At 49.1% G+C, this 12,735-nt stretch overlaps 1 protein-coding gene and 1 long non-coding RNA gene across 2 annotated transcripts; both read left to right on the forward strand.

The window, feature by feature from the left end:
• Positions 1-3,166: 3,166 nt before the first annotated feature.
• On the forward strand, positions 3,167-5,001 carry LOC148595865 (endogenous retrovirus group K member 21 Gag polyprotein-like). Its single transcript, XM_088540067.1, has 3 exons — positions 3,167-3,252; positions 3,769-4,545; positions 4,992-5,001. Exons 1-3 carry the CDS (start codon positions 3,167-3,169, stop codon positions 4,999-5,001), a joined length of 873 nt encoding a protein of 290 aa, XP_088396193.1.
• A 146-nt stretch (positions 5,002-5,147) lies between these two features.
• Positions 5,148-10,139, forward strand: LOC148595866 (uncharacterized). Its single transcript, XR_015914401.1, has 2 exons — positions 5,148-5,251; positions 10,035-10,139. It is a non-coding gene; the product is annotated as an uncharacterized LOC148595866 (long non-coding RNA).
• The last annotated feature ends 2,596 nt before the right edge of the window (positions 10,140-12,735 follow it).

The raw sequence follows: 12,735 nt of genomic DNA on the forward strand, positions 1-12,735 counted from the left end.
AATGAAGCCCATTGTACTTTTTTTTTTTTTTTTTTTAATCCTGATTTGAGATCATTCCTCTGAGGAAACTCTTTTGTTCTTCATCTGTGAAGCTGGCATGAAATCAGAATTGTTCTTTGGCAATGAAGCCAGATAAATTAAATATTAACTTTTCATGGCCATTCTTTAAAAATATTTTTAACATGCCACTAAGATTACACCCCATTTGCAAATATTGCAGCAATTATGCAGTACTTTGGTGTCCATACAAGGTGCAGAGCTCCTCCCCCAGGGCTATGCTCTGTGCCACTTAATTGTACATTTTTCATTATCATTTATTTTTATAGCAAACCTAGCCCTGACAGACAGTCATCCTGCAGGTAGACAATATGCTGCTCCCACAGACAAAAAAAATGTCAAGAGGAGAATTTTAAATGAGCTGCTCCAGAAGTGCTTACTACCTAAATTTCTTTCCCAAAGTGCTACTGTGGAAAGTTTGAGTGCATTTAACTACCTGATTTTCTACCTGGGAGTGAATTTTCACCAAGCACAAGCATCTCTCCACTGGTGATAAACAGCCTTGCCATTCACTTCTTTGCATTCTGTATTCATTCAGATCCACACAACAGAATTTTTGTTTGCAGTCTGGGACATGGTTTAACTGAAAAGGCTTTGTTCACATAACTCTATGAACATTTGTTCAAGTTTTTCTAATTCCCAGTCCCTATCTGTTAGAAATTCTATGTATATTCTATGGAAGGTTTATAATAAGTTTACCTTAATCAAACAGAAAACTTTCTTCTCATCAGGTGAATTCAGTTCCCTATAAAAGCAGCAACATGAGGCTGTCAATTTAACCAAATCCCAGTTAAGTCCGGAGGAGCAGAATTGAACAAGGATGTAAGTGGTGCTCAGGCCTCCGTGCACAAATGACTGTCACCAAGTATGAAAACTTGTCTTGTTATGAAATTTATCTGTTTAGAGGCAGATCTAGGTCATGTAATTCCAAGGCAAGAACTGCTAATGAAACAGAGTGAAATCTAGTTGTATTTTAATTACACATTTTCATACATTTCTTCTGGAAGTTTATACATCACTACTAGAAAACCCATTACTCTCTCAATACCTCACGACCTCGATGAATACTCTCAATAGGAGTACTTATCAACATGAGTTAAGTTAGTCCTAGCATACCAAATAACTTTTTGGTTTTGCTGATTTTTTCCTCCTATCTGTTCATGGCAAGCAGACATGTGCTATTTCTGAGAAAAACAGAAATATTTTTACCGAGGTCAATTCTCCTTTTCCCCATAACTCTCAGGTGTTTCAGAGAGAAATGTCAGTTCATTTCTCTTTTACTGCCTTATTCTGCTGCTGGTTAATTCTCTCTCAGGGCACTGGAGAATGGTACTTCAGGAAGCTAAAAAGATCTCTGCATCTAGTTGTGCCATGGGAAACAAACACAACCAGACAGGTATCTTTTTATTACACAACAGTATTGGAGTGTCTTGTGACTTCTAACGCGTTTACACAACAGGCCAGTAAGAGAGGCAGGTTCCATACTGCCATACAAACTGGGAATTGAAATGCAGTCTAATTTTATTTTTCAGTGTTGAAGTACTTAACAGAAGAAAAGTCATCAAAAATAAATATTCTTCCACTGAACTCTTCTACTGAAATTGTCTACATCGCCAGCGAACTTATATAATATCTCATAAAATAGGAACCATTAGGTCTCAAGACCATCATGCCTGCTGAGCTGTCCTGGGCAACATTTAATATCTTCATCCTAAAATATCACACATCCTAGACATCACACAATTCTCTCTTGGTTCCTGCTACCTTAGGTACAAAGAAATGGAGTAAATATCTCAAACCGAGGTCTGTGTGCTGCATAACAGAGCAGAAACAGTGTGAAAGAGTGCCCTATGACCAAGACGCATTAAACATTTGGCAGAAAATTATTATATACCTAGATTGATCTATGTGACAGGTATATTTGCCCATACGACCATAGCAAGATCTATTGGTGCAAGAAATCCATTATCTAGCCTCTTACAGTGAGCGCCCAAGGCTGATATTGCAGAGGAAACAGTTAGGAAAGCAAACACGTGGAAAGGACACTCAGCACCTGTGTGAAATCTGGTACAACACCATAACGCAGGGGAAAATAAAGTATTGAAAACACAACAATCAGTTGAGTGTGTTGGGGCCTTAGTAAGAATACTGGGAACTGGAGTAATGGGATTCACCAGGAAGAGAAGAACAGGACTGACGCCCGGCAACCAATCAGCTGGGAACCTGTAGCTGGCCAATGAGAATGCCGCTCCTCAGCGCATGCCCACCTGCACCGGTATAAAGCCCTGCTGCAGACAACAGCAGGGTGGAGTTGACCTCACTTTGTGTGGAGGTGTTTGCTCTGGCTTGTGGGGAGGGCCCTGGCACTTGGTGCGAGAGTGACCCTCGACATCTGGTGACCCCGACGTGATCGTGCGAGAACGCGAGGGATCTTACTGGAGAAAAGCGGATTGTGACCATGACCTGGTGAGTCAGAATGGGAATTGCCGCATCTAGAGTGGAAGTTGCTGCAACAGCAATGGAACATGATACTGTTGAACGCTTCGTAAGGCTTGCTCGAAAAACTAAGATTGAGGTCTCAAAAACTGAGTTAACTGATTTATTGCTATTTTGTAAGAAGAGAAAAATCATAGAAGAAGCCTCCCAGGCATGTAAATTTGAATCATGGGAGCGAGTAGGAAAAGAACTATGGGACGGTGTACAATTAGGCTCAGAGGAAGCGTGGCGCCTCACAAAAACATATTGTCTCATATGGCCTATGTTTGAGCGGTTAGTCGCTATTGCTTTCTGGGAAGCGCTCCATGGAGAAGAAGAGGAAAACGGGTCTGAAAGTTCTGAGTGTACTAACAATACTGAGCCAATTCAGTGTGAGAAAATAGATAATAAGAGAAAGGTAACCTCACCTAAACAGGCATGTCCGGTAACTTTGGCCGAACAAGAAGTATGGGGGGGAGTGGATGAGTATCTCCCCCCGTGGGAGGGGGAGGAGCGACCACCCCCCACAGCACCCGAATGGGAGGGGGAAAAGCGACCAACCCCCACAGCGCCCAAAATGGAAGTGGACCCAGTTAAAGTACCGATCCCAGATGGATCGGACGATGATAATGCCATGGTTCAAAAAATGCGACAGGAACTTCGGGGACAAGCAGAGAGAATGACAGAATTATTAGAACAAATGCGGCGATTAGACTGCGGGTCCAAGGCCAGAGATGTGAAGGCAGCCTATAAGGCTGCCCATAGGGCTATAGTGGAAGGGTTGGAAAATGTAGATAAACAATTGGAGCAGTGGGAGGCACGAAAAGATGCTCCTAAGATTCAAAAGAAAGCAGCTGGAGGAAGTGACCCAGCTGAAGAAGGATTGTTGCCGGAGCTCCCAGCCACTTCCACTGCAGGTGGAAGTAATGATGAGGAAATGCCACCTGTTAATCCAACATTTAATGCGGGAGCACGGTATAAAGGGCTCATAGAGAATGCTCAGTTACAAGGAGAATTTGTACTAACACCACTAGCAGCTCCTGTAGTAACGGGAGCCCAGGGCCCCAGGTGGGAACCTCTCGATTGGAAACTGGTTCAAGGCTTACAAAAAACAATAATGCAGTATGGGCACGACAATAAGTTGGTGAGAAATCAGGTCTCTGCTCTGTTTAAATATTCCCATATGGTGCCTGCAGATAGCAGAGCGATAATGGAGCTCCTGCTTTCCTCTACCGCTTACATGCTTTGGTTAGCAAAATGGCAGGAAAGATTAGAGGAAAAACAATTGGAGAATCTAAATCGCAGTATGGACGATCCATTAAGGGTTGCCACCCTTGATCAACTGATGGGCAATGGGCGTTACCGGGCAACCGAGGCCCAGGCAGCGCTCCACCCCAGGATACTACAGCAATCAAAAAATGCAGCGCTAGCCACTTTTCTCGCACTACCACAAATAGGAACGCCACAGTTGCCATACACCAAAATAACACAAAAGCCGAATGAGTCTTTTTTCAATTTTGTTGATCGGCTAAAGGAAGCCCTGGATATGGCACCTAATGTGCCTTCGGAAATGAAAGCAATATTGGCCAAAGATTTAGCAGTTCAAAACGCAAACCAAACTTGTAAGCAAGTATTAGCTACTTTGCCACCAGGAGCTTCAATTGTCCAGATGATAGAGACCTGTGCCCGAGTGCCAATGATGGAGGAAGAACAGAAGGCAAAAATACATGGTGTGGCTTTGGCCGCAGCAATTAAAGGAGAAAGAATGTCTAGAAAGGAAGACAAGAGATTTCATGGAACATGTTTCCTATGTGGTCGATTAGGACACATGAAAGGGAAGTGTCCTAACAGGTTCAGGATGGAAGATATGGGCCTGAGAGGATTCAATGGGACCTGTGCAAGATGCCAGAGGTTTGGGCACAAGGCAGTGGAGTGCCGATCACGATTCCGCAAGAACGGCATGCCGATACAGGGAAACGGGAGCCGCCGCGTTGTGAGGGACGCGGCAAACAAGTATCCCCAGACGATGGCTGCCTCCACGAACTCTCCGCCGCAACCCGCGGAAGCGCAGGAGTCAACCTCTCTGTGGCAAAATCCACAGTGATTAGAGACTGACGTGCACATATTAGAATTGATGTGCACTGGTCCCCTGGGGAGGAGCTGAGAGCCAGCGACACCACCCCACCCCCCCCAACCGCCACCCTCTTCTTCTTCTCCCGCCCCCCCCAAGCTGCAGTGTCGCCCGGAGCAGGCCAGGGCAGGCGGACGAGCCGGGCCTGTTAATGAGCAGCGGACGGAAGGGCAGATTTGTGGTCCTCTCAGAGGTGGCAGTGAAGTGCAACTTTAGCACGGGAAAATGAGTGAGCTTGACCAGTTATGCCAGGAGGCCGAGCAACTGAAAAACCAAATCAGGGATGCTAGGAAAGCATGTGCTGATGCCATCTTGGCTCAGATCACAGCCAACATTGACCCCGTGGGGAGAATTCAAATGCGTACTAGAAGAACACTCCGGGGACACTTGGCTAAAATTTACGCAATGCACTGGGAGACTGATTCCAGGCTTCTAGTCAGTGCCTCCCAGGATGGCAAGCTTATAATCTGGGACAGCTACGTCTCCTCCTAGCTGGTTATGACGACTTCAACTGCAATGTCTGGGATACACTGAAAGCTGATAGAGCAGGTGTCCTTGCCGGTCATGATAACCGTGTCAGTTGCTTAGGTGGCTCTGACTCAGCCTTTCAGAGGCGGCTCTGACTCAGCGCGGGCGGAGCCGGCAGGGCAGGCGGGAATTTAAAAGCTGTGAAACTGCCTTTTTGGCTCAGATCTCGAAGGGCAGGGCTCTGGAGCGGACGCTCGTCCCGGAGCTCCTTGTCTAGAGGCGAACAACAGAGCGAGAGGCAGCCCCAGCGCCGACCCCCGTGCGGGCAGTGCTGAGCTCCCGGCCAGAGGCGGCTCTGACTCAGCGCGGGCGGAGCCGGCAGGGCAGGCGGGAATTTAAAAGCTGTGAAACTGCCTTTTTGGCTCAGATCTCGAAGGGCAGGGCTCTGGAGCGGACGCTCGTCCCGGAGCTCCTTGTCTAGAGGCGAACAACAGAGCGAGAGGCAGCCCCAGCGCCGACCCCCGTGCGGGCAGTGCTGAGCTCCCGGCCAGAGGCGGCTCTGACTCAGCGCGGGCGGAGCCGGCAGGGCAGGCGGGAATTTAAAAGCTGCCCCCAGGGAGCGCGAGCGACCAGGAGCGCGGCGAACAGAGCGGGCAAACAGAGCGTGGCGCGCCAGGGAGGGCGTGGTGCGGCAGTTAGCGCGGCAGTTTGCGCAGGCAGGAGGTGCGGGCAGGGGTCAGGGAGTAAGGGTCAGGTAAAGACATGGTCTCCACTCGGCAGAGAGCTTCCGCCAGGAAGACTGTGGCGACCCAGACTGAACCGCCACAGAAACATGCAGCGGTCCAGGCTGCTGGCTGCGGGGAATGCCTGGGCCTCTCCATGTTACCGGGGAGTGGCGAAAGCACAGCCTGCCTTAGGTGTGAGCAGGTGGATGACCTGCTCAGCCTGGTGGCGGAGCTAAAGGAGGAGGTAGAAAGGCTGAGGGCCATCAGGGAATGCGAAAGGGAAATCGACAGGTGGAGCTGCATCCTGCAGTCTTCCCAGGAAAGCTACCCTCAGAACTCCCCAATTCAGTCAGAAAGTCCAGTGCCCTCTTGCCCTAGGGTAGAGGGGGTGGACTTAACAGTTTCCAGGGACGACCAACAATGGAAACGGGTCCCCACTCGAGGTGGCAGAAGATCCCCTCCACAGCCCACCTCACCTCCACCGGTGACCACGTTCAACAGGTACGAGGCCCTGGAACATGTGAATCAGATAGAGGAGGCCTTGAACCAAGGCCTGTCTAAGGGGATCTCTACAGAGGGGCAGTCTAATCCAAGCAGCAAGGCTGCTCCCCCTAAAGTGAGAAGGAGCACCCGGAAGAAGCGGCGGGTGATCGTCGTGGGTGACTCCACGCTGCAGGGCACAGAGGCACTGATATGTAGACCGGACCCCTCATCCAGAGAGGTGTGCTGCTTGCCTGGGGCCAAAATAAAGGATATCACAGAAAGGCTCCCAAGAATAGTTCAGGAGTCGGACTATTATCCTCTACTATTGATTCATGTGGGTGCTAATGATGCCATGGGGAAAATGAGGGACGTCAAGCAAGACTTCAGAGCCCTAGGGATGGCCATCAAAGGTACAGGTGCCCAGGTGGTGTTCTCCTCCATTCTGCCAACGAGGGGAATGGACTCAAGGAGGAGAAGGCGAATATGGCAGCTAAACAACTGGCTGCGCCGCTGGACCTGGCAACAGGGTTTCGGCTTCTACGACCATGGGTCTCTGTTTGATGACCAACAGCTAGTGGGGAACGATGGTACTCATCTTAGCAAGAGGGGCACACGTCTCTTTGCAAAAAGGCTGGCCAACCTGGTTAGGAGGGCTTTAAACTAGGCAAGAAGGGGGAAGGGGAGTGGCACACTGACGCGGCAAGCAGTACCGCACAGCCCAGGTCAGATGGCGGCCAGCGGGAGTATGGTAGTGGGGAAGTGAGGATAGGAAATGATCACGGAGGGTCCTCTTTCGCCCCTCCTGGGAAACCTGTGGCCTCTGTTGCTTCCCTGAAATGCCTGTATACCAATGCGCGAAGCATGGGGAATAAGCAGGATGAACTGGAGATCTGTGTGCGGTCCCAGCGTCATGATCTCATCGGAATCACAGAGACGTGGTGGGATAGCTCGCACGACTGGAGCGCTGCCATGGAAGGCTATGTGCTCTTTAGGAAGGACAGGCTGGGAAGGCGAGGTGGTGGAGTTGCTCTTTATGTGAGAGAGCAACTGGAATGCATGGAGCTCAACCTGGGAGTCGAGGATGAGCGAGTTGAGAGCTTGTGGGTAAGGATTAGAGGGCAGGCTAATGTGGGAGACACTGTGGTGGGTGTCTGCTACCGGCCACCTGACCAAGACGAGGAGGTTGATGAGGCCTTCTATAGGCAGCTGGATGTTGCCTCACGGTCACAGGCCCTGGTTCTCATGGGGGACTTCAACTATCCCGACATCAACTGGGAGGACAACACAGCCAGGCATAAGCAGTCCTGGAGGTTCCTGCAGAGCGTCGACGATAACTTTTTGACGCAGGTTGTGGAGGAGCCGACGAGGAGAGGTGGGCTACTGGACCTCGTGCTATCAAATAGGGAGGGCCTAGTAGGAGATGTTAAGGTGGGGGGTAGCCTCGGCTGCAGTGACCATGAGTTGGTGGAGTTCAGGATTCAACGAGGAGGAGGCAGGGCTGTAAGTAGCCTTGCGACGATGGACTTCAGGAGGGCCAACTTTAGCCTCTTCAGAGACCTTCTCGGTAGAATCCCATGGGCTAGTGCTCTAGAAGGCAGGGGGGCCCAAGAGAGCTGGTTAGTTTTCAAGCAGCACTTCCTCCACGCCCAGCAGCAGTGCATCCCTGTGTGTAGGAAGGGAGGCAGAGGGGGCAGGCGACCTGCGTGGATGAGCCGGGAGCTTGTGGCAATGCTCAAGCAGAAGGCAGCGGTATACAGAATGTGGAAAAAAGGACAGGCCCCCTGGGAGAAATACAGGAACGTAGTCAGGGAGTGCAGAGATGCGACAAGGATAGCTAAGGCACGTCTGGAAGGCAAGCTGGCAAGGGACGTTAAAAATAACAAAAAAAAATTCTTCAAATACATTAACAGCAAAAGGAAGATCAGGGAGAACGTGGGTCCGCTGGAGGACGGGATGGGCACCTTGGTTACAAATAACACAGAAAAAGCAGAGTTGCTCAATGCCTTCTTTGCTTCGGTGTTTACCAAGGGCAGCCCTTTAGAGCCCCAGGCCCTAGAGGCAAGAGAAGAAGCGGGTGGAGAGGAAGACTTGCCCTGGGTAGAGGAAGATTGGGTCAGAGAGCACCTAAGGAACCTCGATACCCACAAATCCATGGGCCCTGATGGGATGCACCCCAGAGTGCTGCGGGAGCTGGCAGATGCCATAGCTAAGCCGCTCTCCATCATCTTTGAAAGATCCTGGAGAACGGGGGAGGTGCCGGAAGACTGGAAGAAGGCCAATGTCACGCCAGTCTTCAAAAAAGGCAAGAAGGAGGACCCAGGCAACTACAGGCCAGTCAGCCTCACCTCCGTCCCCGGAAAAGTGATGGAACGGCTCATACTGGCTGTTGTCTCCAGGCACATGGAGGACAAGAAGGTGCTCAAGAGTAGTCAGCATGGATTCACCAAGGGAAAATCTTGCCTGACTAACCTGATAGCCTTCTATGATGAAATGACCGGCTGGATAGACGAGGGGAGAGCGGTGGATGTCGTCTATCTCGACTTCACCAAGGCTTTTGACACCGTCCCTCACAACATCCTTCTGGGCAAGCTCCGGAAGTGTGGGATAGATGAGTGGACAGTGAGATGGATTAGGAACTGGCTGGATGGCAGGGCCCAGAGAGTGGTGATCAGCGGTGCAGAGTCTAGTTGGAGGCCTGTGGCTAGTGGGGTCCCCCAGGGGTCAGTCCTTGGTCCAGTCCTGTTCAATTTATTCATCAATGACCTGGATGAAGGCACAGAGTGCTCCCTCAGCAAGTTTGCTGATGATACCAAACTGGGAGGAGTAGCCGATACCCCAGAGGGCTGTGCTGCCATCCAGAGGGACCTGGACAGACTGGACAACTGGGCGGTGAAAAACCTCATGCAATTCAACAAGGCCAAGTGCAAGGTCCTGCACCTGGGGAGGAATAACCCCAGACACCAGTACAGGCTGGGGACCGAGCTTGTGGAGAGCAGCTCTGCGGAGAGAGACCTGGGTGTCATGGTGGACGACAAGTTGACCATGAGGCAGCAGTGTGCCCTCGTGGCCAAAAAGGCCAATGGGATCCTGGGCTGCATTAAGAAGAGCGTCTCCAGCAGGTCGAGGGAGGTGATCCTGCCCCTCTACTCAGCCCTGGTGAGGCCGCATCTGGAGTACTGTGTCCAGTTCTGGGCTCCACAGTACAAGAGGGATGTGGAGCTGCTGGAGAGAGTCCAGCGCAGGGCTACAAGGATGATCAGGGGCCTGGAACATCTGCCCTATGAGGAGAGGCTGAGGGAGCTGGGCCTGTTCAGCCTGGAGAAGAGAAGGCTGAGAGGGGATCTAATCAGTGTATATAAATACCTCAAGGGAGGGAGTGCAGAGGACGGTCATGGTCTCTTTTCAGTGGTGGCCACTGATAGGACTAGAGGAAATGGCCGGAAACTGAAACATCAAAAATTCCATAGGAACTTAAGGAAAAATTTCTTAACAGTGAGGGTGACAGAGCACTGGAACAGGCTGCCCAGAGAGGTTGTGGAGTCTCCTTCTCTGGAGATCTTCAAAACCCGCTTGGATGCAGTCCTGTGCCACGTGCTTTAGGTGTCCCTGCGTATGCAGGGGGGTTGGACTAGATGATCTCTAGAGGTCCCTTCCAACCCTAAGCATTCTATGATTCTATGATTCTATGATTCTAGGTGTGACTGATGATGGAATGGCAGTGGCAACAGGATCGTGGGACAGCTTCCTCAAGATGTGGAACTGAAAAGAGCAGCGGACTCTGTGACTGGAAGAACTTTCCAGCGATTGAAAACTAAAAATGATAGCATATCCAGTCTGACCATACTAACTTGGACCCCCATCCTCCCCAGCTCCAAAGGGCAAGATTTTTTCCTTCTCCTGTTGCTGAAATGAGCACAATTACCTTTCCAAGAAGAATTTCTGTGGTTGTAAGCAAAATGAAATTGTGTATTCTTTTGGGACCATTTTCTTTTGTCTTGGGAATTTAAAAATGAAACATTATCATAAAAGTGTGACCAGAATGATCATACTTGTGTTTGCAACTATGTTGCTTTGTTTTTGTTTGTAATATTTTGATGCATGATATTGCCAATTTTTGTTTTTTGTAAAAAGAGGGGAAATGCTGAGGCTTACAGCTATGTTAATTTGTTTTTTGTAAATGTTGCAATGTTTATTGCTAATTTTTGTTTTTTGGAAAAAAGAGGGGGAGATGTTGGGGCCTTAGTAAGAATACTGGGAACCGGAGTAATGGGATTCACCAGGAAGAGAAGAACAGGACTGACGCCCGGCAACCAATCAGCTGGGAGCCTGTAGCTGGCCCATGAGAACGCTGCTCCTTAGCGCATGCCCACCTGCACCGGTATAAAGCTCTGCTGCAGACAACAGCAGAGCGGAGTTGACCTCACTTTGTGTGGAGGTGTTTGCTCTGGCTTGTGGGGAGGGCCCTGGCCCTTGGTGCAAGAGTGACCCTCGACATGAGTGACAGATAGAAGTGAGGATGATCCCTGTTGATTTCCTTTTCCTCAGTGAGGTTGAGACTTATCAAATTTCCTACCTACCTCTCTCTATCCAGGAGGGCTCTCTTTAAAATCTTACCTGTTTCCTTTTCCTTTTTTTGAGGCCAGTCCAAGTGAATGAAATTTGAGATTGCAATTAACATTAGATATCTAATTCTATCCCTTCTCTTTCCTTTCAGTGTCCACTCTGATCATCTCTGTGGCTGTTGGTCCCTACTTGGTAACTCAGCTGGCATAGATGTTGCTATGGTAGCTGATACTATTTTCATGAGTGCATATGATTTTACCAGGATTTTTCACAGATATTTCCCAAACTGTTAAATGAGCCAAACATAAAAGTGTTTCATAAATGCTAAAAATAAAGTATACCTTGGTCTGCCTGAGTTGCAGTGGATATGTTGGCCGAGTGTGATACGCACCACTTATACGCATTAGCTAACTCTGCACAGTGCAGATCGCAGAAGATATCCCTTTCTCTGTGGAGGTGTTCCCACCTGTCTAAAGGGAAAGTGTCTGACAGACAAGCCAGCCTTTGTGCCACCTCACTGTTCTTCCAATGAAATAAAATTCTCCCCTGGATGAAACACTTAGCAGAAAAAAGGTCATCAAAAATATGTTAATTTATTTGCTATATTTGAAAATAATGAAAATTTCAAATACACTCTAGCACAGGAAAAAAAGAAAGGAGGAGTCCAGACTTAGAGTATGTTGTTCATTGGTTTCTAATGCACATGGCATTGAATGCTAGAATATGAAACATGAAAGAGAAATGCATGCGAACATAAAAATCTGGCATATTACACATCATCTGTGTATCAAAGGTCTTATTTTTCTAGGCTCCATAAAAAACAGAAATTCTTGACTGGCTCTATGCTGTCTCCCTTTATTAACCCTAACAGTAGTCCTAACCCTAACCATAGTCACTAAGTGTGGACTCATCAGGCCTAGTGCTGCCCAAAAACCAAAGGCTGCCCTAGAACCAGCCAGCATATCCTGCTACATTTCCTTTGGCAAGCCCATTCCAACCGTAGTCTCCTTAGGTCTCTATGCTGTCTCTCTTTCTTAACCCTAACCCTAGTCCTAACCCTAACAACAGCAACTATGCATGGGCTCATCAGGCCTAGTGCTGCCCAAAAACAAAAAGTTGCCCTGGAATCCACCACCATATCCTGCTACATTTCCCTTGGCATGCCTTTTCCAACAGCAGCCTCCCTAGGTCTCTATGCTGTCTCACTTTCTTAACCCTAACCCTAGTCCTAACCTAAACAGAGTCACTAAGCATGGGCTCACCAGGCCTAGTGCTGCCCAAAAACGAAAAGTTGCCGCAGAACCAGCTAGCATCTACTGCTACGTTTCCCTCGGCATGCCCATTCCAAATGTAGTTTCCATAGGCCTCTGTGCTGTCTCTCTTTCTTAACCGTAACCCTAGCCCTAACCCTAACCAGAAACACTAAGCATGGGCTCATCAGGCCTAGTGCTGCCCAAAAACCAAATATTGCCCTGGAATGAGCCACCATATCCTGCTACATTTCCCTTGGCATGTCCATTCCAAATGTAGTCTCCTTAGGTCTCTATGCTCTCTCTCTTTCTTAACCCTAACCCTAGCCCTAACCCTAATAACGGCCACTATGCATAGGGTCATCAGGCCTAGTACTGCCCAAAAACATAAAGTTGCCCTGGAATCAGCCACCATATCCTGCTACATTTCCCTTAGCATGCCCATTCCAACCGCAGTCTCCCTAGGTCTCTATGCTATCTCTCTTTCTTAAACCTAACCCTAGCCCTAACCCTCGCCAGAGCCACTGAGCATAGGGTCATCAGGCCTAGTGTTGACCAAAAACCAAATACAGCCCTAGAACCA

This window comes from Tinamus guttatus, unplaced genomic scaffold (assembly GCF_059628265.1).
Source record: "Tinamus guttatus ecotype Peru unplaced genomic scaffold, ASM5962826v1 Tinamus_guttatus_pri_ptg000052l, whole genome shotgun sequence".
Taxonomy (NCBI): Eukaryota; Metazoa; Chordata; class Aves; order Tinamiformes; family Tinamidae; genus Tinamus; species Tinamus guttatus.